The sequence below is a fragment of the Actinia tenebrosa genome, unplaced genomic scaffold (assembly GCF_029948245.1).
Source record: "Actinia tenebrosa isolate PJP-AT-01 unplaced genomic scaffold, QUT_ActTen_1.0 PGA_scaffold0__85_contigs__length_37466705, whole genome shotgun sequence".
In the NCBI taxonomy this organism is placed as follows: Eukaryota; Metazoa; Cnidaria; class Anthozoa; order Actiniaria; family Actiniidae; genus Actinia; species Actinia tenebrosa.
Genome location: NW_028292569.1, coordinates 6547139 through 6573226, shown reverse-complemented (window position 1 = coordinate 6573226; position 26088 = coordinate 6547139). Strand labels below are relative to the sequence as shown.

General features: G+C 38.6%; 4 protein-coding genes and 1 long non-coding RNA gene across 7 annotated transcripts in view; 1 reads left to right on the top strand and 4 right to left on the bottom strand.

Annotated features, from left to right (window-relative positions):
- Positions 1–1634, bottom strand: part of LOC116295381 (uncharacterized) — a 2205-nt gene extending 571 nt beyond the window's left edge. Inside the window, exons 1-2 of the mRNA XM_089027841.1 lie at positions 861–1634; positions 1–722 (exon numbers count right to left, since the gene is read on the bottom strand). The exon at positions 1–722 is cut by the window's left edge and continues 571 nt beyond it. Of these exons, the coding sequence (XP_088883967.1) occupies positions 1–722; positions 861–1092 (954 nt within the window). The 5' untranslated portion in view covers positions 1093–1634. The remainder of the gene's footprint in view (positions 723–860) is intronic.
- LOC116295370 (glutamyl aminopeptidase) overlaps positions 1–10016 on the bottom strand; it is a 30709-nt gene extending 20693 nt beyond the window's left edge. Inside the window, exon 1 of the mRNA XM_089027851.1 lies at positions 9762–10016. Within this exon, the coding sequence (XP_088883977.1) occupies positions 9762–9924 (163 nt within the window). The 5' untranslated portion in view covers positions 9925–10016. The remainder of the gene's footprint in view (positions 1–9761) is intronic.
- LOC148913355 (uncharacterized) lies at positions 10016–11060 on the top strand. Its single transcript, XM_089027859.1, has 2 exons — positions 10016–10371; positions 10518–11060. The coding sequence occupies exons 1-2, from the start codon at positions 10089–10091 to the stop codon at positions 11009–11011; spliced, it is 777 nt and encodes a 258-aa protein (XP_088883985.1). The 5' UTR covers positions 10016–10088; the 3' UTR covers positions 11012–11060.
- A 259-nt stretch (positions 11061–11319) lies between these two features.
- On the bottom strand, positions 11320–12401 carry LOC148913354 (uncharacterized). Its single transcript, XR_016119352.1, has 3 exons — positions 12167–12401; positions 11880–12003; positions 11320–11655 (listed from the first exon to the last, which is right to left on the bottom strand). It is a non-coding gene; the product is annotated as an uncharacterized LOC148913354 (long non-coding RNA).
- A 239-nt stretch (positions 12402–12640) lies between these two features.
- Positions 12641–26088, bottom strand: part of LOC148913353 (aminopeptidase Ey-like) — a 28975-nt gene continuing 15527 nt past the window's right edge. For 2 of the 3 annotated variants that reach the window (XM_089027820.1, XM_089027830.1), the window contains exons 2-21: positions 25375–25656; positions 24918–25092; positions 24216–24486; positions 23394–23514; positions 22892–23046; positions 21852–21965; positions 21216–21350; positions 20985–21050; positions 20643–20708; positions 20271–20455; positions 19600–19679; positions 19162–19286; positions 18369–18424; positions 18031–18181; positions 17378–17451; positions 16286–16396; positions 15880–16047; positions 15284–15427; positions 15039–15120; positions 12641–14314 (exon numbers count right to left, since the gene is read on the bottom strand). In XM_089027820.1, coding sequence (XP_088883946.1) covers positions 14153–14314; positions 15039–15120; positions 15284–15427; positions 15880–16047; positions 16286–16396; positions 17378–17451; positions 18031–18181; positions 18369–18424; positions 19162–19286; positions 19600–19679; positions 20271–20455; positions 20643–20708; positions 20985–21050; positions 21216–21350; positions 21852–21965; positions 22892–23046; positions 23394–23514; positions 24216–24486; positions 24918–25092; positions 25375–25656 — 2723 coding nt within the window. In that variant the 3' untranslated portion in view covers positions 12641–14152. The remainder of the gene's footprint in view (positions 14315–15038; positions 15121–15283; positions 15428–15879; positions 16048–16285; positions 16397–17377; positions 17452–18030; positions 18182–18368; positions 18425–19161; positions 19287–19599; positions 19680–20270; positions 20456–20642; positions 20709–20984; positions 21051–21215; positions 21351–21851; positions 21966–22891; positions 23047–23393; positions 23515–24215; positions 24487–24917; positions 25093–25374; positions 25657–26088) is intronic. The other variant, XM_089027825.1, reaches the window with a different exon arrangement.

The window sequence follows — 26088 nt, the reverse complement described above, 5'->3', positions numbered from 1 at the left end:
TGGGTCAGTCTTTGACACAGGTGCTTTTATGTGTGCAGGCTTTGACTGTCTGTTTTCCTTGGCTTTTCTTGCCTTTTCAGAAGATAAACAATACCCAGAGCAGGATTCACAGATATTATCTTCCTGTTCACATATTAGTAAACAGTCCTTAGTTCTCCAAAATCCCTCATGAGGAAACTGTTGCAATATCTCATCATTCTGGTCGTCCATCTGGTCAATGACTACAATGGGGACAACATGGTGATATAACTGAGCAGTCAGTTCGGTTGCAATAACACCATCACAAAGTTTGTAATTTTCTAATCCCTTAGCAAGATTAGAAATAGTCACATTTCGCATTGAGCGAAGATTCTCGGTGTATACAGGGTGATCTTCCACCAAGTTGGCCCCAAACACTTTAACACTAAATGCTAGACTTTCGTCGACAACTATCTCAAACTTAGGAATGAGATAGGGATCTGCTTCTTTCTTGAGGACAAAACGGTCCGGCATCACTTTTAAATTCCAATCATTCAGAGATTTCAAGTTCTTGGTTCTATGGCAGAGTTCGGAGAATGTCCTGTAGCAGACATTAATGCTGACATTAGTAGCTTCAACTGGTTGGACGAGGCGACGCTCCGGTCTCGGCGCTGGCTTGCAAGTTTGTATACTTTTTGAAGGCATATTCAGCTTCGGTAATGCACCGAATTTCGGCTTTCTTCGAGTCGTTTTGTCGGTGTGAACTGCAATATAAAAGTAAAAGATCGAAGATTAAGAGACGAGATCTTATAAGTTCAGATAGAGATGAGATCGTGTAAACATTACTTCATATGGGATGTAAACACACCGCAGAGACAAGAAAATTACAAGAAAATACTTACATATTTTAACATCTTCGGGTGCAAAATGCTTCTCACAAGTGTAGACTCGATCGTTCTTTATCTGATCTCTAAAATCGGAGTCGATCTCTCTGGTTTTTTTCAGCTCCCCAAGCCAAGCTTCGCGCCATTCACGATGTTTCTCGTCCACAGCTAAGGGCAACTTCCAAATACCAATTCCCTTGGTCCGTCTACACGATCCACAGCCAAAAACCGCACAGTGGCGGCCTGGCATAGTATAATATATATCTAGCTAGTTAAAACTCTATTTAAAACACCCTATATAATAAAAATCTATACATATATCGCTTGTTGTCACTACTCTTGGGTCTACGCTTCGAAATCACAGCTGATTGTGTGCACTCTCGTGGTCACGTGACCAAGTCAAAACCATAACAAAGAGATCCCTCTTTGATGTTCGCCGGATTTCATAACCATTCCCCTCTATTAACTCTGTATATAACGAAGACTACTGCTCCAAAACCCTGTCTTATGGTAAGTTTTAGTTCTCTAGTTTGTTATTAACATATAAGAATGTAAATCGGTGGTTCTCTTTCAGAGAAATCTAGCTCGAAAATTTTACGATATTATGTGTGAAACCTTATTTTAGACTTAGTTGACGGTGAATTTCCCGTAATCGTAGAAAGAGTATCACAGTTCGGAAATTAAAACTAGTTTTATCGTCCTTTCCTTCTTTGTTTTTTGTGGGTTTTATTAGCCTCAAAATCGGAGAAAATATTCCGGTGCTTTCTTGAAAGTATGACCTCACTTTTGCTAGGCATAGTATCTGGTAAAATTCTTATTGAATTTAACACTCGACAAGCGTTGTTGAAAATTCAATACGCGTATCGAACTCATTTCTAAGTATTTGTTTTTATTTCAAAGTAATCGGTGGCATATTTTCGGGAATATTGCCTGCTAAATTAAGCCTAGAATTTCATAGCTAATGAATATTTATTAATATGTTATTGTGAAAAATCTAGGAAGAGTATCACACAAGTATTTCTATCATGCTGAACCTCACTAATGCTATTATCCTGTCATATTGAATTAGCTGCCAAAATCGGACAAGACATTATAAAACTTGTTGTATTTAGCAGTTTTTTTTTGTCACATTGTTACATGTGATGTATTAGAAGTGATAATTAATATAATATAAACTTAGTTAAGTTAATTTAACTATTTTAAACATCATATGAGCAGACAAAATTAGCTATTCACAGCTACAGTAAAAGCCGGCATATAAGAACCTAAAAATTAAGAACATGCTAGGCTAAGATTAGCCATTTTAAGGACCATTTTATTAGAACCTTGCAGTAAATGTATGTATATAAGAAATTGTAAATGTTGAGGCTAACCGTAAAAAAGTAGGTTCTTATACAGGTTTTTACTGTACTACACTAATATTGGCCCCTGATATGCTGCTTCCCCAGTCACGCAAACACATATATTCAAGGAAGAGAACAAAGCTGTCTATTTGTTCATAGCTTGCTACGGCCAACAATCCTCCTTGGTTACCATGAGAATGGCTTTCAAACAATGAAACTTTCTGTTCCCTTCTGCTAAAACATAACAGCATTGACTTATCTGGTGGTGCAATAATAATAGCAGATTTATTGCCAGATGAGATTGTCATGAGTACCAGTTTGTCTTTGAGACAGGCTGGAGAGAAAACTGCACTATCTTCTATCATTGTCAGTCCAAACTTATCATATCTTGTTGTTAGGGCCTCCTGGACATTTAAGTTTGGCTGGTTTACTGGTAGATTCAAATTGTTGTAAAGAATGTTTCCTTCTCTCATTGAGTTGGCAAATGCAGCCACAGTTGATAAAATATTGTGAGGAGAAGGGACAGGAACTGTGCAAGACAGAAACTTCATAGCCCCAATGACAGCGATGATAGTACAAGCATTACTGCCCATTGGAATTCCAAAGATCAGGGACTGACATAGTTGTTGTGGCAGAATCCATTCAATTACATGACCATAGTGTACATATGGATGTAGGATTAGTTGCTGTTGTGGCTGGAACAAATATGATGATTGGGCTGACTGTGATAGTTGAGTTGGCGGTGATAGTTGAGTTGGCGGTGATAGTTGGGCTGACTGTGATAGTTGGGCTGACTGTGATGGCTGGGTTGACTGTGATGGCTGGGTTGACTGTGATAACTGTGATGGCTGGATTGACTGCGATGGTAGAGATGACTGTGATGGCTGTCTTGAACATACTCCTCCATTGCATCGTGGACATTTGACAGGTCCTTGTTTAGGGCGAGTGTGTCCTTTTCGTGGGTGTCCACATTGAAAACACTTTGGAATACGTCTGTTGTGTTAGAGGCTTGCTGCTGCTGTGGTATTGGGTCAGAAGTACTTATTGTTGCAGGAGGTGTGTCTGGTGGACATGGAATAGAGGGTAGTGCAGATATTGATGCATTGGCTAGCTTAATATCATTTTCAATAGAATCAATGTCTCCAGGAGCTGTTGAGTCAAGGTTATCATTTGAATCAGATTCACTATTTTTGAATTGTCACTAGACTTTGTAGTTTCAGTTTCTTTGGGTTCATTGGGTTTCAACAATATGGCATCTTTAGCAGTTTCAGCTAGTGATCTTGCTTTGTCTGCCAGAAATTCCTGACAGAGGACACAGTAGTAGGTATCACTTAGACAGTCCTCATGGTAAGAATGAGAACAGCCCTCAAATAATACCCAACTTTCTCTGTTTCTTGCTGTGACAACTTGGCAGGTCACAACGTCGATCTGGTACTGGTTGGTGTAAACCACAATAGCCCAATGGCAGTGTCCTACATTTGACTTGATCTTTTCCAAATACTTTGGGCAATACAGCACTCTTCTTTTTTCCCTCAAAAATAATTCTTCCCTCCCCAATGTTTCTTGATATATCCACAAATAATTTTGATAGTATGCCAGCACATTTTGCTTTAAGAATTCTGAGGTGGTTGGTTGTGAAGTTATGATGTTTAGGTGGAGTGAAATGTTCCTTGAAGTGTTTTTGTGTGTGTTTAGCTTGAAATGTGGATTTTACCTTTTTGCGTAGCTGTTCAGTTGTGTCATGGGCATTTGTTTTTGAGCGAATGATACTATGGGCGTTCTCCACAGGATACTCGTCAGATATGATAAGATGTGAACGGAATTGATGAAAGAGATTAGGATGATGGATGCCCCAATATGTACATGTAGCCAGCCAAACCAATGGAGCCTTGTTGTAGTGGTGTCTCTCTAGGCAAACAAACATTGTCCAAATACGAATTACAGCATTAAAGTATTCCAGGAAGTTGTTTAGTTTGAAAGTAACACTGTAGATAGTAAGGATCAAAGGCAGGTAGTTATCAAGTAGGTTTAGGAGTGTTCTGTATTGTAAATCTTTGCAGGTGGAGAATTTGTCTTTGACAGTGTCCCGTATAAGTAGCCAGCCACCATAAACAATTTCATGCAAAAGACTGATCCTCCAAGGTTTGGGTGTCTTGGCTAATTTGCTTTTTGGGAAGAGATCTTTATAGACAATTTCATAGAATGGACGGAACTCAGTAAACACTGTTTCTTGTGCATTTAAGGAAATATGTAGAGGGCCAATACATGGTATAATTGATAAAATCGTAGGCTGATCAGATGTATCTTGTTCTTTTGCAGGTCCAGAGGTGTTACAAGGAGTGGTGTATGAGTGATCCAAATGTGACGTGGGTTTGAGCAGTGGTCCAGGAGATGGTTCAGATGATGGAAAATGACTTTGATATTTTTGTAAGGTTTCATAAACGAGTTGACGGGAATAAAACTGTGCTGGCCAATCACCAGGTTGCAGAAGAAGATATCGTTTCATGTAGTCAGATAGCTTTGTGCAGCTCCAAAGTCATCTTTACTCTTAAGTTGCAGTTCTACAAAATCCACTAGGTGTACATCATCCATCTGCCGCATGGTCTGAACAGACTCATGGTCACAGTAATTGTGTGTTGTTATACGGTGTCTTTCAAACTCAGGATTAAAAAATGTGTTGGTTATCCAAGCAGGCATTACGGAGGCATAAGTTTGTGTGAGTCGATACATAGATTGAAGGCCAGATACAGTATTTATACAGGATGATATGTTCATGGCTTGTAGGTTCAGATAGGATGATGCTGGACAGGCTGGTATAGCTGGGACATTTTTGAAAACTTTAATTATAATAGTACACATAGTTTTGGGATGGGTGAGTGTAGTTGTTAGTGGTCGTCGTATTGTATGTATGGCTGTATAGTCATCAACAACCAGCACAAGCTGCCACTCATGTTTAATTGCTTCATTGACAACTTGATCAATTGACTGTGCAGACCCCTCGCTCAATTGTGTCACCAATTTATCAACCTTAGAGATGCTCACTGTGTCCCCCAGAACATTTGCTGTCTCCATCCCTTCCTTATTGATATTTGATTGCTTTAAAAAAAGGGCGTGGTCTGTCTGCAGCCAGTTGCAAACTTGACTGAGACCATAACAAAGCTTGTAGATAATAGACACTGCTCTCTTCCGATTGGCGATTTCCCTTTCTTTTGACTGTCTTTCAGTTGTCATGGCATCTGTGATTGTTTTGAAAATAGATTTTGCCCCGGCTCTGTGGCACAATAACTCAAATTCCTCTGGGTCGTACACTGGTGGCCTTCTCAATTTTGTAAATTCTTTATACATAAACAACTTTAAGTCTTCTAATTCCTTTGACAGATCACACCCTGAAACCGAAATTAATATGATAAATTGATTTTTTTTATAGAATTGAGATTGCTTTTGTCACTACATGCTTATTTCTAGTCATGCGGTATTGCCAATATAGTATTATCAAGCACTTGTTTTAAGAGAGGACTATGTAGTATGTGTGTTACATATCAGTCTAGAGCTCTTGGTTTCCCACCGCCTTCACACCTGGCACACGGCGTTATCTGATGTACGTCTGTGTTGCCAAACTTACGTTTTGAGAGCTGCATCATCTGATCCTCTAACTCTTCAAACAGCCCAGGGGGGAATAACGTCCGGCCGCATGGCCCACGGAGAATCTCACCAAAGCAGGTATCTTCCACCGTCCATGGCGCAAGAGACAATACATTATCCATTGTTTGTGTGCCTGCTTCTTGCGATAGGGTTGTTTTCTTTAGCTTAGCACGACATTTGTAACTATTGGAGGGTCTTCCAGACTTGCCAGAAGAACATTTTCCTATAAGCTGCGATTTAATAAATGTAGTCATTACTGCTATTGTACCTAATATGAATAAAACTTGATAAACAAACACTAATTTACTTACTTTGGTAATGGTTTCGTCGGGTTTGGCTGACCTGGATAGGGCTGCCAAACACACACCACAGATACGTGCGTTGTTGCAATTTGGACGCGACGAGAGCGGAATTTTGTCCAAATACGAAGCAGCTGGCCTGCTCCGTTTCATTCGATTAACAGAAATGACTTTTCCGCATATTACACATTTTATTTTCGTATTTCCACATTCTGAGTAACACCATAAAAGTGTTAGAAAGACAAACGAAACGATAGCGCGATACATGTTCGAATTCGAATTTTGCCGCCACGCTTTCGAGAGAGAGGGCTTTCCCTGAGGCGAGCCAGCAATAATAAATTCACGGTCAGCGTCGACGCGCATGGTCGCGCAGAATACTCCCCTGTTGGCTTGGGGTAATGTTTTCCCATTTCAGACCACGTGTCATTCTCTTGAGAATAAGATTCTTTGTTTGAGCTGTATCCATATTCATGTATTTTCTCATGTGCAACCGAGTGCAAACCTTAAACAAAGAAATGATACTCTAGGAAATGACATGTGGTCTGAAATGGGAAAGCATCAGAGCCGAAGAGGTCTATTTGACTCTCGTCTTAACAAGAGCATGTGAGCATCTTCCAATGGAACATGCGCAAAGGAAATATTAAATTATTATTGTTATTATTATAATTCGGTCTGGACGCAGGCTAGTATGTAATCTATGTTTAAAAAATGTCTTTTAATGAATTAATAAAATAAAAAATAAATGAATGAATAAAAAATAATAAAAAATAAGAATAGCAGGAGGGATTGGGTGAATACAAAATTTGGGGAGTTGCATATCAGTTTTCCCCAATGCGAATGGAGCCTCAATACGAAGGAGTATCGCGATTCACTAAATAGTTTCTTATATTTTTGAGACGACAATATTTTGTGGTATTGACGTCTCAAATCAAGTGTTTTGATTGGCTATTACGCGCGTGTTTTGACAGCTCATTGTTCTTGTCAGCCAATACGAAACAAGATGGTGCTGAGTAAAAATTATTTTATTCAAGCAAAGTTGAAATCAAATTCGTTTACATTTTGAACGTTCTTCATCAAACTCATGAAAATTCTAGTTTATCACTGGAAAAAAAGGAGGGAAGCTAAAATAAGGTAAGTTTTTCTCGATAAAAAAATGTTCGTTTCAAAATATTTATCTTTAAAAGCAGCAATGTTGTCGTACTTTCAAAAGCGAGTGAATTTCAAAAACGGTTTACAATCGTTTACAATAATTTGGTACTGAGCAAATGAGCTTCAAATATTCATAGTTTTAAACCTTTAACTTACATCCATAAAATTACTCTTTTTACAATGATTTACAAAGTCATTCTTTGTTAACAATTATCTGAATTTGACAGTTGTTTAACGTTGAATTATTCAACAGGTTGGCAGGGAGAACGTGCTCGTCCTTCTCGTCGCTAAGATGACTGCAAGTTTCTACTACTGTGGAGGAACTCTTAGAGCTGTGAATACTACCAGAGGAATTATATGCCAGCAAATCACACATAATCTTTTGTGTTTCTAAAGAGTTGTGACTGTATGACTGGATGCTGATAGGATTTGCATGACCAGTCAGTTCTGAAATCGTCAGAGGATCAAAGTGCCCACGGAGACCCTGGATTGCCGTTTTTCTTCCAGAGGAGTTTGTGAAGTTTCCCTCCTGTTGTATCCCAGCTATTGATGACATTCTCTTCATCATATTAGCAAGTCCATCCCGCTTTAAAGGCAGCTTTTTATACCAAACATTTCCTTGTGGATTGTCAATAGGCTGGAGGTAGAATGCTGTGGTTCCTTCTGGTCTGTGGCTTAGATACGCTTCGAGAGCAAGGCAAGGATCCCTTTCATCACCTTTTCCTTTTAATATTTTATTGTTATACTTCCGCCTAGACTTTGGATTCTCGTTTTCTCCATTTCTGGTTTTTGTAGATCGCTCAGTGTATTCATAGAAGGTCCCTCTATTGACGAAGTCTCCAACTTGACAATTTAACTGCTCTTGGCGTCCTCTCATTCCCAGCATGCCGGTGTTATTCCACCAAACTAAATGCAAAAGCTGTCTTGGGGTTTTTATGCCAACCGCTCCGCTCTCCCACAACTTTTCGATTTGTGTGACATCCAAGGGATGAGCTGCATTCGGTCTGTTGCCTTTGCTTTGAGCTTTCAGGTCTTTTTTCTTTGATGCTAGCTTTTTCTTGAGATCTTCATCCTCGCCTATGTCAAACTTTTCTCCTGTTTTTCTTTCTAGAAAATATCGCCTCAAACCATTCCTGTAGGTTTGTAGTGTAGATGGTTCGTATTCCTGCCCAACTCGGTCTTTTTTGGTGTCTCTTATCTCTAAGAAGAAATGCTTTAAGAGGTAGCTGGTTGTGGTTTTGTTTACATCTGACAAGTTTACATCCTTATTGTACCGTTCACGATACCATGCTTCAAAGCGGCGAATGGCCACTTCAGTCCCTTTTTTGGTATTTGCAGCAGTTTGGTTTGCTTCAAATTCATCATCCTCAAGAACAACAATGCTAGATTTTCGCTTTTTGTCGCCCATTAATTCTTCGTTGACAGAAACAGAGGCAGCTGAGTTACGAGCTATGACATTTGATGACTTTGATATGGTATTTAAAGGCTTTGAACCAGAAGGAGTAGTAATTTGAGATGAAATTTGAAAATTTGGAAGCTCCAAGTCGTCCTCAGTCCAAGTTGGTTTCGGAAACATATACATTTTACATCTCTTTCAAGTTTTCTTGCTACGTTTTTGAAAGTAAAAAAATTTTCTGTTCAAAACGACTGCATTGAAAAAGTGCTTGCGTGATCGATTATTGTCATAGAAACAGGAATTTTCACGTTGAGAGAATTTATTGTTTCATCATGAAAACTGAACATTTTCATGCAAAAAAAAAACCCCAAAAAATTATAGGAATCGCGATACAAAACTAATTACGATTTTGAGGCGGCAATACCACAAAATATTGACGGCATTGGTAGAAAATATATTCTCGTATTGGGCTCCGTCGCTACGCGACTCCGCCACAATACGGAATATATTTTCTCCCAACTAGCCGTCAATATTTTGTGGTATTGCCGTCTCAAAATCGTAATTAGTTTATAGTATTGCCGTCTCAAAATCGTAATTAGTTTATAAAAGCGCTCTTATATGATCTTAAAACACTGTTAAAAGATTATTTGTAAATGAAACGTTTTGACATCGTTTATGTTTAAGAACTCTCAACGTCAAAAAAGATCAAATACGTAGCTGTAAAAATATAATACGAAAGCTATCACTTGAGACGACAAGTGATATATTCAATCTGTCCAACATCTAATCGCATACTTCATACGTGTTTACATTCTTGGAGTAAAAAATAAATGGTTATCAAAATCACACAACATTGCAAGTGCTTCATATGTTAACGACCTATTTTTTGGTAGAAAAAGTTTATAGTAGCATCGAGGATTATATAAATTTGTAAATAAGTCGCGTTTTTCGAGAAAATATTGTTAACAACAAGCAAAACTGTTATTCCAGGAAAGAAAGGTATTCGGGAAAGTTAGAAAGAGTATAAAAATTGTATCTAAAAGTGGGACTATTTAAAGGAACCACGGTGCACATACATATGAAGACTTACCCTTTTTAAGCCGAGCTGCCTCGGAATTAGCCTTCCCTAACAAAGCTGCGAGAATGATCACAATCAACACAAGAATAGCTATGAAAATTCCCGCAAGAATAAGCTTTTTTTTGCTGACAAATATTCCTGGCAAAACACCAGCTATCGCGGCTTTTGAGGCCATGTTTTGGCAAGATAGAACAGTTCTGTTCTGTAGCTCGTGGAGAACTCAAATGAAATGTGATGTCGTAGCAACGGTTTGTTAGTTGTGCACGCCGGGCACAAAGGCACCTGAAAACGGCCACGTTGGCCATTCTTTTTGCTCAGCGGTAACTTAGTAAAAACAAAATGGCGGCCAAAGTGTTTAGTCGTGAGGAAGTTCTCGAATTAGTTTTAGACGACGAAAATGAGTTTGAGGCACAGGATGGAGAACAAGAAGAAATTAATAGTGAGTTAGATGAGGAAGATAGGAAAAAAGATACGTTGGAAGCGATGTTAGCGAGTTTAGAGGGAGGAAAGGATTTTGATCACCACTTCTTTCGTCGTGAGAAGGCAATGGATGCCCTTTTGCCCATTTTTCGACAGTCGTTTTCTGTGGAAAACTCTCTTCAAAAAGAACAAAACTTTAAAGGTAAGTCTGAAACAAAAACAAAAAAATGTGTGTTTTTTTTTACTGTTAAGTGTATATGTAAATATCAAACTCTCCTTAAGCTTAATAACACTCTATGTGTTGAAAAGAAAAATTTATTTAAGCTATTTTTTTCTTTATTTTGCCAGCATCTCTCCGCTTACGCACAAGCACCCTAACGGTAGGGTCAATTTTAGACAATGAAGCTAGAATTTGGCTCAAAGGAATTCATAGGCGACTGTGTGGAAAAGTGCACACAAGGAATCCTTATCGTGGGGAAATATGTCGATGTATTCCTTATGGTCTCTTTTGCACTGCACGTCAGGTTTTAAGAGATATCGAAGTCAGGGAGCCCGACTGCTATATTGCCAGTAATAGAAAGGCAGAAGTCATATCCTTAACTTCATTTCAGTTGGTGCTAAATTTTTTATCGTGTCTCTCTGGGATGGATTCAAAAGATGTAAAGAAATATTTTACTCGGACACTGGCTACAGAGAGGAGGTATCAGCATAAAGTGAAGATAATTGTCTCCCAAGTAAAAGACTTTGCTTTTGTTTACAAAAAGAGAAAAGGGGAATTATCTTTGCAATTCCATTATGGAGAATGGAATACCTATGGCAATCCTCAACACTCTACAGTATAAGCAAAAAGTAGGCAAAAAAAAAAAAAAAAAAGAGAGAGAAAAGAAAGGAAGAAATAGAAAGAAGCTACCTAATTATACTGTAAAGTGCACTATGAGGACTAGGATTGAAGATTACCATAGTTATCATCTCTCTAGCATTAAAGTTTGTCTTGGCTTACTAAACAAAAAATGCATACCGGTATTTTGTTTGTATTGATTTCTTTGTATGCCAGTTAATCCCAAAATTAAAATGTAAGTCAACAAACAAGACATCAAACTATAAGAATGATGATAGAAATAAAATACTGGTAAACACAATGACAACTATAAACAAACATCAGATTTTTATTTGTGTTACTCGCCCTCCACACGTATCCGTTTGTGGATACGGACACAAAAATTTGCAGACACATGTGGACGCAACCGGTATCCGTTAAAAAAAATTTGTGGATACAAAATTTTCCAGATACATGTGGACTGCGCCTAAGTCTTACTCAATTAATAATTATCTTGGGGGGGGAGATCACCATTATTTTTAAAAAAATACTTGTCTCAGACCTGTTGCCTGAATGTGACGAAGATGAATCACCCAAAGGATGAAGCTGCATTGTGAGGTCACCCAGCCTTGCAAACGCTTCCCCTGCTGCCGTGAATATCTCAGCAACCTACAGAAAATACAGCAAGTTTGACATGTCTTTTCTCACACGTTACAGAAAAAACACTCTGTAGGTTGTGATTCCAAAGCTAAAAATTAAGGATGCTTGGTGGCTAGACATTACTACTGACCACATCAGACCAAGCAACATCTGAGTAGTAGGACCAACATAAGAGTGACTTAGTATCAGTGCAAAACAATACAATAAATACAACGGAAAGCGTCTTTATTTACCTTAGAAGTTGATGATGCCATTTTAAAAACGAATTCTTTTTCCTCGATTATTTTGTAGATTCACAACATTTAATATACAGATGTCTCGAACAAACAGTTCTCGATGAGGTTATAACATCCAATCCTGAAGAAAACAGATGATTGTACGTTTGAATTGAATCTTTTGATCGAAATCTCTCACATGACAAAAGTATTCATTCAAATTGAGCTTCATTTCTGAGCCATTTTAGCATTTTGAATAGACAAATAATAAGGATATTATATATATGTTATAAATGGCAACATACCTTGGTGTTTAGATAATATTAATCCTTATTAATCAGTTATTTTTCAACTCATTCTTGACTCTCTTTGTTCATCATTTGCCGCCATTTTGAACCTAGTTACCAGTCCATCACAGTCAGATTTTCCCAGAATGCCATTCGTTACACAGGCAGCCCAAGAAGGTGAACTGTTTCTGTTGTTGTTTCTTCTCTCTATTCTTTCCTTGGCTTGTTTGATCATTCTCTTTGTTTTTCCTTCCTGCATTCCTGCAATAGCGTTGTATTGTTACATCCATTTTTCTTTCTTTCTTTCTCTCTCTCTCTCTTTCTTTCTTTCATTCTTTCTTACTTTTCTTTCTTCCTTCCTTTTTTTCCAACATTCCTCTTTCCTTTTTTCTCTTTATGTAATTCTTTCCTCTTTTCTTTCTTTCCTCGTTGTAATCACAGAAGACAGCAGCCGTGCTTTCCCGCCGGCCTTTTTACTTACAAACGTCAGCCTTTAAATAAAAACATTTTTAATCTATTTTTTTACATTCAACGGCGATTTTACATTTTTTGGCTCCCCCCTCCCCCGTTGTATTCAAAAATACAACTGAGACAGAAAGCATTCCCTTACAACAAAACGGAACAGCCAAAAATCTCGGGAAGAATCTAGAGGCATAACCTCATGATGAAGGGAGCCGCTGCAGTTTTGCGAAGAACTGTTTATGCATGAAATTGGTCGCGGTCACCAGAATAAGAAATAAAAATATTGAAATTGAAATCTAATAAAATAAAAAATAAAATAGAGTAAAGTCACTAATGCCGTGCAGATATTACACTGATACACTTTGGTAGAACATAATTCCATTGTTTTCTGTTGTGTCTATTTGACACTTACATGTTGACTAGTATTTTTTTATTTCACGGGTTAAAATGCCTACACTCTAATACATTTCAAAGAGAAAAAGAAAGGAAAAAAAGCGAGCAAACAACGTAAAGCGCGCGGAGTATGCGCGCGCACAAAAACAAACGATAGCAAATGGGATTATAAAAATAGCATCAAACGGTGCCCATGATGATAACAAACATAAATACCAGAGATTCTTACTATTGGTTCATTTTCACTTAATGAAAAGATTCATTAACATGAATGTATCTTATTGCAAATAGGTTTGAAATACAAACACATAACAGCCATATAAAAATAGCAAAAGAGTTCGTTCATCGATATACCATTCGTTCAGTCATACAGTTACACGTGGTTCGAGTTGTAGTCGCAATGCATTGTGGATCTATTTTTGGGTACATTTTTCCAAGATGCTATCTATTTTTGTCCCCTAAAACGGCCCCACAATGCACTGCAATGCCAACTCGAACAAGTTTTATCTCGGAATTGCTATCAATAACCCGTTTACGAATTTTGAAATAGGCCCTTTGCAGCTAAGCAATCACGTGCTGATTTATTCACTGAGAGCAAATGAAAGAACATTTTGATTCACATGGTTGAAACATACTGGACTGCAAACAAACTTTCTACAACCTGTTTCGAGAGATCGTAATGAAACTGCATTTCGTAACACACTGGTTACACATGTTTTCATTTCAGTTCTTTACAAGCACCTAAAAAGAATCACCAATGTAATATAAAAACATAAATTTTGCAGTCCAGTACAGACACGTGACCGTGCAAAGGGCCTATTACATGACGAAAGCTTGTATGATTATGAGGATGGGGCTAATGTGTGAGACTGCCAAATATCTTGTCTGTCTGTCTGTCCGTGATCGAGTTGTGGTTATTATGATGGAAAATACAAAGTCCATACTGTACATCTTTTGAAAAACCTTAGTAACTAAAAAAACAAAAGATTTATCCTTCCAAAGTTCATAACAAGTATATGCACGTATGGAATTGTGGGATCCACCATCTTAACAAATTACATCCCATAGTTCCATGCGCGTCTCTTTGGTTACCAGTCCTCCTCCCCTGAGCTTTGGAAAGCCGAATCGTTAACAAAAAACAAAGGTTTTCTACAGTAAAGCACGCTTTTTAAGGAATTTTTCTAGCCATGTTTCCACTTCGTTTTCATTGTCTTCAAGCCACTTGATATTTGCTTTGACTCGGTCTACGGCTTGCTTGAGGGCGAGCGTGCCGGAACCCGCGTCTGGATGTTTGGCATTGAATGCTATTAACTAAAATTACAGAAAGAAATATATATATACATGATTGAAGATTAACTTGGGTTTTTATGAGTTATTTGACGTCATATTTTTATATCAAGCCATCACAGCCATGTTGGTGTATGTTAACAAAAAAATTTTTTCTTTAGCTTCTCTTGTTGTGTACACTGACCAAAATGGCCGCCATGTCTTTGTCATTTGAATCATTCAGTTATGACGTCATCACCGCCATGTTGGTGTACGTTAACAAAGAAATTTTTTCTTTAGCTTCTCTTGTTGTGTACACTGACCAAAATGGCCGCCATGTCTTTGTCATTTGAATCATTCAGTTATGACGTCATCACCGCCATGTTGGTGTACGTTAACAAAACATTTCTCGTTAGCTTCTCTTGTTATATACACCAACATGGCCGCCATGTCTTTGTCATTTGAATCATTCAGTTTTCCATGTGACGTCATCACCGCCATGTTGGTGTACGTTAACAAAGAAATTTTTTCTTTAGCTTCTCTTGTTGTGTACACTGACCAAAATGGCCGCCATGTCTTTGTCATTTGAATCATTCAGTTATGACGTCATCACCGCCATGTTGGTGTACGATAGCAAAAGATTTCTCGTTAGCTTCTCTTGTTATGTACACCAACATGGCCGCCAGGTCTTTGTCATTTGAATCATTCAGTTTTCCATGTGACGTCATCACCGCCATTTTGTTGTGATGTCAATAATTGTTTTACTCACCTCCTTAAGCTGATATTCACTAGTGAATCCTCTGGTAACCGAAGCAATGAGAGAACTAAACGAAAAGAAACCTCCGCCATACCTAGTAAAAAAAACAAGAACGAGGAAAATAAGGTTGACGATGACGTCATGTAGATGAAATCATATATTCAATAGATAGATTTGCCTTTATTTCCACAGTATGCACAGGTAACCCAGCAGTTGAAAATTGGCACAAATTAGTAAAATTGATGTATTTATATTACCTTTTCAAGTACGTGTCCCAATTATATCGGACAAAATTCCAAGCCAACTGTCCTCCAATGCTGTTGTAGTTTGCTACGTAAGACGCAACCCGAATTGAATCCTGGGGGCGAATCTTGGTAGGATCGAGGGAGTAAGTCAGGTATCTATGGCAACAAAAAAGTTAGTTACCCATAGCAACCATAACATGCAAATTGAAAGTTGCTTGAATTGACAAAAGAGAATATTAAAACCATGCACTGATTTGTTTCATAGACATATCTCATGATATTACACAACACAGGGATACAATAATAATAATAATAATAATAATATCTTTATCTATCCTTTAAAAAAAAACGATCAGCTGGACACGATAGAACAGCTGGTATAAACCGGTGCAATTCAGCAATTCAAAATCTATGAAAATATAAATAAAATCTATACTTAAATATGCGATTAAGAACCTACAAGTATAAATAAAAGAAAGGAGAAAATTAGGTATAATATATACATATATACACAGAAACACAAAAACCCCGCGTCCACAAACATATATATCCATTGTATATACGATCTAGGGATATACGATCTAGGGATCCCAGTACATGCTACATACCTTTCTAATATCCAAGGTTCTTTGGAGGCAGCCATTGCGTACATCAGTTTTTGTTTCTCTGTAGCGACATTAGATTTTTTGAATTGTTCGTAGACGAAATTCCACTCTTCTTCTCCACCACCGGCGACACCATAGTAGTACACTAGGGAACGGAAGTTTGATGGGACACTGGGGAAGGATCAATCAATCAATCACTCGTTTGGTAAGCGGCTGTCAGTCAGTCAGTCGGTCGGTCGGTCAGTCAGTCAGTCGGTTGGTCGGTCGGTCGGTCGGTCGGTCGGTCGGTCGGTCGGTCGGTCGGTCGGTCAGTCAGTCAGTCAGTCAGTCAGTCAGCTAGTTGGTCATGTAGTTGCACAGGTCGATTAGTTTCATTACATGTAAACGACAACAAACGAAAACTACGTACGGGTTTTTGTCTGGGTCGGCCATCCATTTTCTGAAAAACTCCCGAGCAGGTTCAAGGCATTTTTTATTTCCTGCTCTGCAGTAGATGGAAAGCATTTCGCCACGATTGTACCTGAATCAGACACAAAATAACTCGTTTAATTTCATTTGGTTGGATTTGTTTTATCGACTTTAAATGATTATTCATTCTACCGAGGTTTCGTGCACCTTGATTGATTCAAAAAATATGTTATTTAATGTCGTTCTACTCTAACCGTGAGTTTATTTGCATAAATATACTTTTTTCCCCTCTCATCACTTCATCTCCTTGGATAGCTTTTATAGACTTTCAATTAATGGGTTGCAAACATTCCCAAGAGAGTTAAAAGACAAAAGCATGATGACACACACGACTTTCATAACTGGCTGCTGCTAATTTACATAAACATTAAAAATCAATGTTTTTTGGAGTGAAAACCCTTTCAAATTATTGATCTTGTTGATTTAGATAAGGCGTGTGAGTTTCTTCTTAAATTGATAAATCCTTTACAAGATGTGAGCATTTTAAGTTTTGAAAATGCACCAAAACGAGGCCACCAAGGCTTCCAGTGATAAATACATACAAAACTCTCTATTTTCGTTCTTACATAACTTCTTTGGTACACAGTCAAATTCTACAAAATTTTCTGGAAATAGTTTTCGTGAAGTATTGTCTCAGATAGCATTAATAGTTTCTGGTAAAAAGGCTTCATTTTCTCTATCTGAAAAAACTGAGTTATGAAAGTCGTCTATTGTGGTGCTGTTAACAATGGATGCAGATAAAAAATCTTTTCTTAAATGGCACCAACGCTCCCAAGCGCCAAGCTGTAGGTATACCAAATAAAAGGTGTATTTCCTCGGCCATTTGCCAATTTATAACGTGTCTTCCCGCCACGCTCGTAGTTTTACCAGAATGATTAGGGTATTGACAAGACTTCGGTGGCTAAGAGGCCGAGATGACGTAACTTGCAATCGAAGAATACGTGTTCTCGAATTTCGAATTCTATGGTTTTACTATGGTTAGAGTAGAACGACAGTAAAAGTCCTACAAAATTTATCTACTCTAACGACATACTTGTCGAGATGAGAACCAGTATCTGTGAAGCCAAGTTTGTTGAACTGCAGCTCTCCCTGATATACTAGATATTTCTAATCAATCAAAGCAACAATTTAGTACACAATTCTATATTGCAACGAAAAGGGGCATAAAATAGGTCATGACATGTTTAAATTGCGAGACTCAATTCCGTTACGTTTAATATATCAGTCTTTCTCAATGCAACGCTTTCGTTAGTATGAAGAGAACAGTAACGTAGCAGAAGTCCTGCCAAGAAAAAAATTGCGGCGAGCGCACGCGCGTTTTGGCGCCAAATTTTCCCGCCAAAGCCTATCAGTATAAACCATTGAGAGAATGAACCTTCGAGAGAACCATTTTCTCGCAAAGGTTGTGATAAGCGCGCGCGCGTTTCGGGGCAAAATTTTCCCGCCAAAACCACAGGAGTCCCATCAGTATAAGCCATTGAGATAATTATTCAATAACAAAGCTTGGTTATCTTGATGTGGAACAATATTAAATTTCTCAAACATTTCGATTTTTCTGTTAAGAATCTCCACATGAAATGGAAATGTGAGTCTTACGGGGGGTGGGGGGTGAGGGGCGGGGTGTGAGGGGTGGGGGTGGGGATGTGAAGAGGGGAGAGGAGGGGGAGGGTGGACTAAGAGGTTTACCTGGAGATATTTGTAAGCAGGTCGTGTCTCGGATAACACTCTTATCAGGTAGTTTAGATTAGTGAGAGCGGCATCCCACGGGACCCATTTGGTCTCATTTCTAATATAGCTTGTAGTTTCTAATGCCACGGAGTAGTTGATCATTTTTGCTCTGGAAAATAGATGAAATACGTTGTAAACATCACAAGTTTGTCTGTCTGTCTGTCTGCTTTCTTTCTGTCTGTCTGCCTTTATTTCTGTCTTTCTGTCTGTCTTTCTGTCGATATGTGTGTCTGTTTTTCTGTCTGGACTTTGTCTTTCTGTCGTTCACTAATTCGATAGAAAGGACAAACACCTACCTGGCCAAGCTGAATGCGTCTCCAATCAACCCAGCACGATCAGAGATGGGAATCGTCTGAAAAAAAGAATGAGACAAGCCAATGACCCCCATCATTATAATATCACGAGCTTTCGAATTCGCTTCCTGAATCGTGTAGATTATTAGTACCTTGGACCGCCAATATTCAAAACAAAAACGAAACGAAAAATCGTCGAATTTCTAGATTTTGAAAGGGTACTATATAACAAAATCATAACCCAACCATTAAAAGTTGACTCTGAATTTACAGACATTATTCTATTTTTGAAAATTGGGAACCGTACGACAATGGATGGACTGGACGTCCGTTAACGGGATCTTGAATCGCCAAAAACATTTTCGTCGAATTTGCAGCTTTTGAATGGGTATGGATGATCTTAATGAATGGAAAAAGCATGCCCAACCTCTAAAATTCTGTTTGGGCTTCTAAATTCCGAATTGTGGGCGATTTTTTATTTTGGAAAATCCGGAACCGAGCATGGCTGGACTGGACTGGACTTCGGTTAACTGGATTGTCCGGAGCAAAAACCTTTTTTTACATCGAATTAGCAGCTTTTATCCTATAATTTTTATTTTCAACATTATAACTAGTAGTTTTATGCTAAAATGTGCAAAAATTTTTTTTAATTTTCTATGCTGATTTTTGCTTCCGGTTTGATATCAGTTGCTGTGTCAACCCCCCAAAAATTCCTTACTTCCGGTTAAGAATAGTCCTTCCGGTTTAAACATTTCCGGTTTTAGCGCGCAATGCATGATATTATTGAGATAATAACCTCATGGTTTGATATCAATTGCTGTGTTAACGCAACCCAGTGTTCAGGAGCGTAGTTTACTCGATAGAAGCCATTCTGTCCATAGTTTCCTTTGATCCATCCAGAACCATCCCAAATAATATCAGCTGTTAAAGAATATTAAAAAATATTGTTGGCTGATAGAACATTCGTCATAAGAGCCTACGTTCTGTTAGTAGTGTTAGTACGGCTAACTCACAGATAGAACCCTGAAACAACCTCTGGGCTGATCTAAGTCAGGGCACGGCTAACTCACAGATAGAACCCTGAACCAAACTCTAGGCTGATCTACGTCAGGGCACGGCTAACTCATAGATAGAACCCTGCAATAACCTCTGGGCTGATCTAAGTCAGGGCATGGCTAACTCACAGCAGATTTATTTGGAATTAGTGTTTTGTAGAGAGGTGGATGACACTTACCAGAGCTTTTGTTCAGGAAGACGTTCTGGGGTGACGCTTGCGCACTTGTCTTGTATGTGAAAGGAATGACCCACTTGTAGCTACAGGAAAGGAAAAGAGGACAGAAAAATGAGTGATCTTAAAAAGAATGGTTGATGTTGATAACGGCGATAATGATAATGATAGTGATGATGATATTTGTGATAATGATCAAGGCGCATTTGAAAATGCCATATTGAGTTTTCGATATATATAAATAAATATCCTTATTAATGATAATTACGATGATGATGGCGGTGATGTTGATGATGATGATTACGATGGTGATGATAATGTTTATGATGATGATGGTAATGATGATGGTCATGATGATGGTGGTAATGATGATGATGATGATGGTAATGATAATGATGACGATGGTGGTGGTGGTGATGATGATGTTGATGATCATAGTGATGATTACGATGGTGATGATAATGATGGTTATGATGATGATGGTGGTAATGATTATGATGATGATGGTAATGATGATGATGACGATGGTGGTGATGGTGATGATGATAATGACGATGGTGATGATGATGATGTTATGCTGAACGAGATGATGACAAAGTTTATGATGATGGCTGATGATAATGATGCCAATTATTTATCAATAAATATTGTCATATCATTTTACAACGTGCACCTACTTGAAGGGCGATTTGTACTTTGAAGCACTAACATTAGCACTCGGGTCATAAAGGAAGTGTTTCTGAGTCATCGTATAGTGGGTACCATCTTTCTTCTTCATTTCAACCACAGGGTAACCCATCTGTAGCGTCCACGTATCCATGATCTGCTTGACAGGAATACACTTGCCTCTTGAACAACTCTCCTGTGAAAAAAATTATTTGGTCCGTCCATGACTTTCGGTCACTAAAACATGGATTTTGTTTTTGTCAGGTTGTGAGTATGTTATGGGAGGGGAGGGTAAGGGGTAGTTTTTTTTTCTTCACATGCTGAATTGAATTTTATAGTGGCAAAGAAAGGTAGATCTAGGTGGACCGTCCGTCATTTCTTACCTTCTCTAGGGCGTTCCACAAGTCATCTGTTACTGCGTTCCCGTAGGCATGTCTTCTGAGGTAGTTCTGTGTCAAAAAGGTTAAAAAATATTTAACGACACTATTTTGTGAGATCATACGTCACGCAGACATCGTCACGCATTACATTATATAATATCACAGTCATGTAATCTACTTGCTCTCAGTCACTCTCTGTCACACAACTCTGACATGCTTGGAGTTAATGTTTTATATAATTGCTTATTAGGTTACCCACAAGATAACTGTCACACAATGTACACCCACGTCACACTATTGATATCACGTGACAACACTGTAAGTCACGCACTATACTCGACTCACCGTTAAACCTGACACAAACGTAGGTTTTCCTAAAATACTTTCGAGCATGCGCAGTATACTTGAACCCTGTGGGAAAAAAAAGTAAATTTTTTAGACAATCACCATGGTTACTGTTACTTAGCAACCATTCCCATAGCTAAACTTAGTAACCACTAGAAATGTCCTATGAAATCATGACCATCACCACAGGTATACCATCAGTTAGTAACGTTCACCACAGGGATCCCATACCTTGTTATAAGAAATGGAGTCAAATATCTCGTTGATTTCATTAGGGTGATTGACGTCGACTTTGATTGGATGAGAGGACGCTAGGCCATCAAGACTGAACGCTGTTGCCATGTCAGATATCACGAACTGTTCGTTCTAAAGCAAATGATTTTATAAAGTTAAGGTGAGAACAACCAATGAAATTTTTTTGCGCCACAACGTGACCACGTGTTTGACGTCACTTGCGCATGGGTATTAACACGCTGAGATTCGTCGTACACGACCTTGCAAGGGCAGTCACCTCCCCTACGATATTATTAAACTATCATTAAGATATTATTAAACTATTCTTAAGATATTATTAGACTATTATTAAGACATTGTAAGACTATTATTAAGGTATTATTAGACTATTATCAAGATATTATTAGACTATTATTAAGATATTATGAAACTATTATTAAGATATTATTAGACTACTAGTAAGATATTGTAAGACTATTATTAAGATTTTATTAGACTATTATTAAGATATTATTAGACTACTAGTAAGATATTGTAAGACTATTATTAAGGTTTTATTAGACTATTATTAAGATATTATTAGACTATTATGAAGATATTATTAAACTATTCTTAATTACTTATAAAACTTACCATGGCCCAATCAGGTTCAACGGCAGCGACCCCAAGATATTCAACGAAACTTGCGAATCCCTCGTTCAACCAAAGATCATCCCACCATTTCATCGTCACAAGATTACCGAACCACTAGACAACAAATAACAGTAAGAAGACGCCCCGTCCGGTTTTGGCTACTGCCTCGGGTAGAGGCGAACAAGGGCGGATCCAGGTGGGGGGGGGGGGGGTGCAAAGGGAGCTGAAGCCACCCTTCAGCAGAAAAAAACCCTGAAGAATTAGATGCTTTTTTTATTGTTTTCCGTTGTGTTGTTGAAAGAAACTCAATTAGCCCCCCTAAACTCAATTACCCCCCCCCCCCCTAAAATTTTGGCTGGATCCGCCCTTGGCGAGGCCACTCAGAGCAGCTTTCGTATGACTGTGAAAAGCTCACGGCACGAACACGGACGTAGTCGTTCTCTGAAGATCTGAAGATTACTATTAATCAACTGCTACCAATAATCAATAGAGTGCATACCACATATTTGTGAAAAACTTTATAAGATGTTGCACAAATTGTGCACAAAGCAGTAAGTTCAGTATACCTCAGTAGACCGTAGACCTACAAATCTTTTCACTAATTTGTACAATTTTGTGAGTTAACTTTTTCACAGATATATGATATGAATTCTAAGAGCGCTTTCCAGGATGTCTAACCTACCAATCCGAGCTGCTAGTTCAAATGGTATGCGTCAGTTCTTTAGAACTAGTTAGCCAAGGTCTCAAAACTAATGAGAACCGACACGTACCATTTTGAGAACTTGCCGCTTAGACTAGTCGGTTCGACTTCAGGAAAGCGCCCCAAGTTCAGTAGATCTCAGTTGACCGTAAACCTGCAAAATTTTGCACTGATTCCAGTCTAACAGAATTCACTACTATAATGATGGTTTTCAACCATTCCCAAGAGAATTAAATAACAAAAAAACACGACGGCCATGTTGGAGGATATAACAAAAAAATTTATTGACAATTCTTTTGTTAAATTCCTCCAACATGGCCGACGTGAAAACTATTAATACCTGATGTGCTAGCTCATGAGCGATTACCGTAGCAACCCTCTGTTTATTGGTCTCAGAAGACGAGCCATTCTTCCATAGCAACGCCGTTTCACGATACGTTATTAGTCCCCAGTTCTCCATGGCGCCTGCCGCGAAATCTGGAATTGCTATCATGTCTAGAAAACATAAAAATACAAGGTTTTCATTAGGTTATAAACGAATGTGTGTCATTCCCTTGAGTATTATATCTTTCTTTACTAAAAATGCTTTTCAGCTATAGTGTAATGTTTTCCCATTTCAGACCATGTGCATTCCCTTGAGTATTATATCTTTCTTTACTAGGAATGCTTTCAGCTATGGTGCAATGTTACAACGTTTTCCCATTTCAGACCACGTGTCATTCCCTCGAGAATAGGAATCTTTGTTTCAGTTGTATGTCGCTCACTAAGCTTGAAATGCCCGTTGAAATGTGTCACATCAATATGTAAATCATGTTAGCACGGAAGAAAATATACCAACTTACCAGATTTGGGTAACGGGTAGCTGATGTTGTAGTATTGCTCAAAAAATGTCATAATTTTGCCTCCAATTGATACAGCATATTCCAACTGGTCGACCTGATCTGGTGGGGCGTAGAATCTCATCTGTAACATACAAAACATCACAAGTCGAGTGACGCGTACATATCGATGTGATTGGCTAATTCTATGACCTCATTTGTCACGTGATCCGAACCTTGACGCGTAGTATGTTTATGATTGGCTAATAGATCCCTTGCATGTGACGTCAAAGCAGCTCAATTTGGAGGACAAAACAAAAGAATTTCAATTTCCTGAGAATTGGAAACCTATTATTTCCTCCAAATTTAGCTGCATTCCCACTCTGTTAAATGAGATCTAGACTCCTAGCAGTTCAATTTGGAGGACATAACAATAGGTTTCCAATTGTCATGAGATTTTGTTTTGTCCTCCAAATAGCCCACTTCTGAGATATGCTTCGCATGTCACGCATAAAGGTTTCAATGCAAGGGTTCGTGCATAATGCTCAGTGATTCGTGAAAGGAGAAAAATAATTAATTGTTTAATTAATATTTCGCACGTGGCCTCGTACAGAAACCTTTGTATGTGTCAAGCGAAGCATATCTAGGGGTCTATATTGAGCTGCTTTGACAACACATGCAAAGGGTCATCTATAAGCCTTTTCATAGTTTAAGAATCGATTCCACTGCGCATGCGATCTTATCCCGAATTTCTCATCTTCTTTTGTCTAGAAATTCGGGATAAAATCGCATTCTTAAACTATGAAAAGGCTTATTAAATGAAATCACAAGTCACGCGATCCATACCTTCACTCCATTTTTGGACGTGATTTCTTTGTACTTAAAGTCACACACCACAAAGGCCAATAAGTACGTTGGCATAATGACCGTTTTCTTGTAGTAGTCATACATTTTGCCACCTTTTGTCTCGCTCTTAGTGATTGGCATGTTGGAGATGGAGATATAGTCAGGTCGGTGGACGAGCACGACAGTGAATGTTGCTTTAAGTTGTGGTTCATCAAAACAAGGGAAGGCTTTGCGTGCATCCGTGGGCTGAAACTGTGTCGTTGCGATCGTGCTGAAAAACATTTGAAATATTGACCATTGTCTCAGGGGAGGAGTGGGTAAGGGGTAGGTCAAATATCTCAAGGGAGAGGTGGGTAGGGAGTAGGTCAAATGTTTCAAGGGAGGGGTGGGTAAGGAGTAGCTCAAATGTTACAAGGGAGGGGTGGGTAAGGTTAGTAGGTTAATTGTCTCGAGGGAGGGGTGGGTAAGGAGTAGGTTAATTGACTCGAGGAAGGCATGGGGTAACGAGGCCAACTTTCTCGAGGAAAAGGTGGGTAAGGTTAGTAAGTCAATTGTCTCGAGGGAGGGGTGGGTAAGGAGTAGGTTAATGGACTCGAGGAAGGCATGGGGTAAGGAGGCCAATTTGCTTGAGGAAAGGGTAGGTAAGGTTAGTAGGTCAATTGTCTCGAGGGAGGGGTGGATGTGTATTCAAAGCCTACTTACACATTTTTTCCATCCTTATGCAGGTATTGACTCTTGTAAAGTCCTTTTAACGAATTGGTTAGAAAAGCTTCAAAGTTCATTTTAATACTAATCTGTCCCTTTTCTAGAGTGTTCTTCATTTCCATCACGTAGAATTGGTTTTTCTTGAAGAAGAAGTGGTTATCAATGGCCAGATCTGGTGAAGGAAAATGATTATTCATTAAGATATACATCAGACCTTTAGTTGAGCAATAGGTCTCTGATGGCCAGCATGGTCTAGCGGTCTCTCGGTAAACAAAACTCCAGTTACGAGTTCTCTGTTGCTCAGGGTTAGTCTCGAATTTGTAGAGAATATTCATGTGTTCCAGTGAAGGTCCGTTAAATTTTAAATATTTTTAATCGTTGAAGTTGTGCATTCTTTACTTTACCGTTGGTATTTGTAGCATAAAATTTAATAAATACCAATATATCTACTAACCCTCCTTCTTCTTATTCTGCACTTTAACGGAAGTGACGTTCATCTCATTAACATGAACCAGAACGAGTTTGGTCGGTGAGGTCACATTAGCAATGATTTCCACGTTGCCATCGAAACGCAACTTTTCCAAGTCAATATCCAGCAACACCTCATAATGGTACGGGATGATGTCTTTGGGTAAGCGGACATTCCACCAGGCTTCCGTTCCTGCCGTGGTAGGGATTGGGCTAGAGGGTGACGTCGGCGTGACGTCGCTACCATTATTTTCATCAGCATCTCCTTCTGAAAAACAACCATCAATATCAGTCAAAAAGGAAGAAGGATAAAGGGAGGGAGGAAGGAAGCAAGGAAGGAGGTAAGGAAGAAAGGAAGAAAGGAAGGAAGGAAGGAAGGAAGGAAGGAAGGAAGGAAGGAAGGAAGGAAGGAAGGAAGGAAGGAAGGAAAGAAAAAAGGAAGCAAGCAAGCAAGCAGGCAGGCAGGCAGGCAGGCAGGCAAGCAAGCAAGCAAGCAAGCAAGCAATCGAGCAGGATCAGTGACATGTGACATGTAAGATGGCGGACGTCGATAACTTGAGCTCCGATCAAATAAGTATTAATATAGTTAAAGAACTTCTTAAAGTACAGGAAAACAGCTTTAAATCTTTTGTGAACCTCCTAATTGATAATTTCAACAGCCGACTTGATAATTTAAACCGCGAAATACAAGGAATCAAGG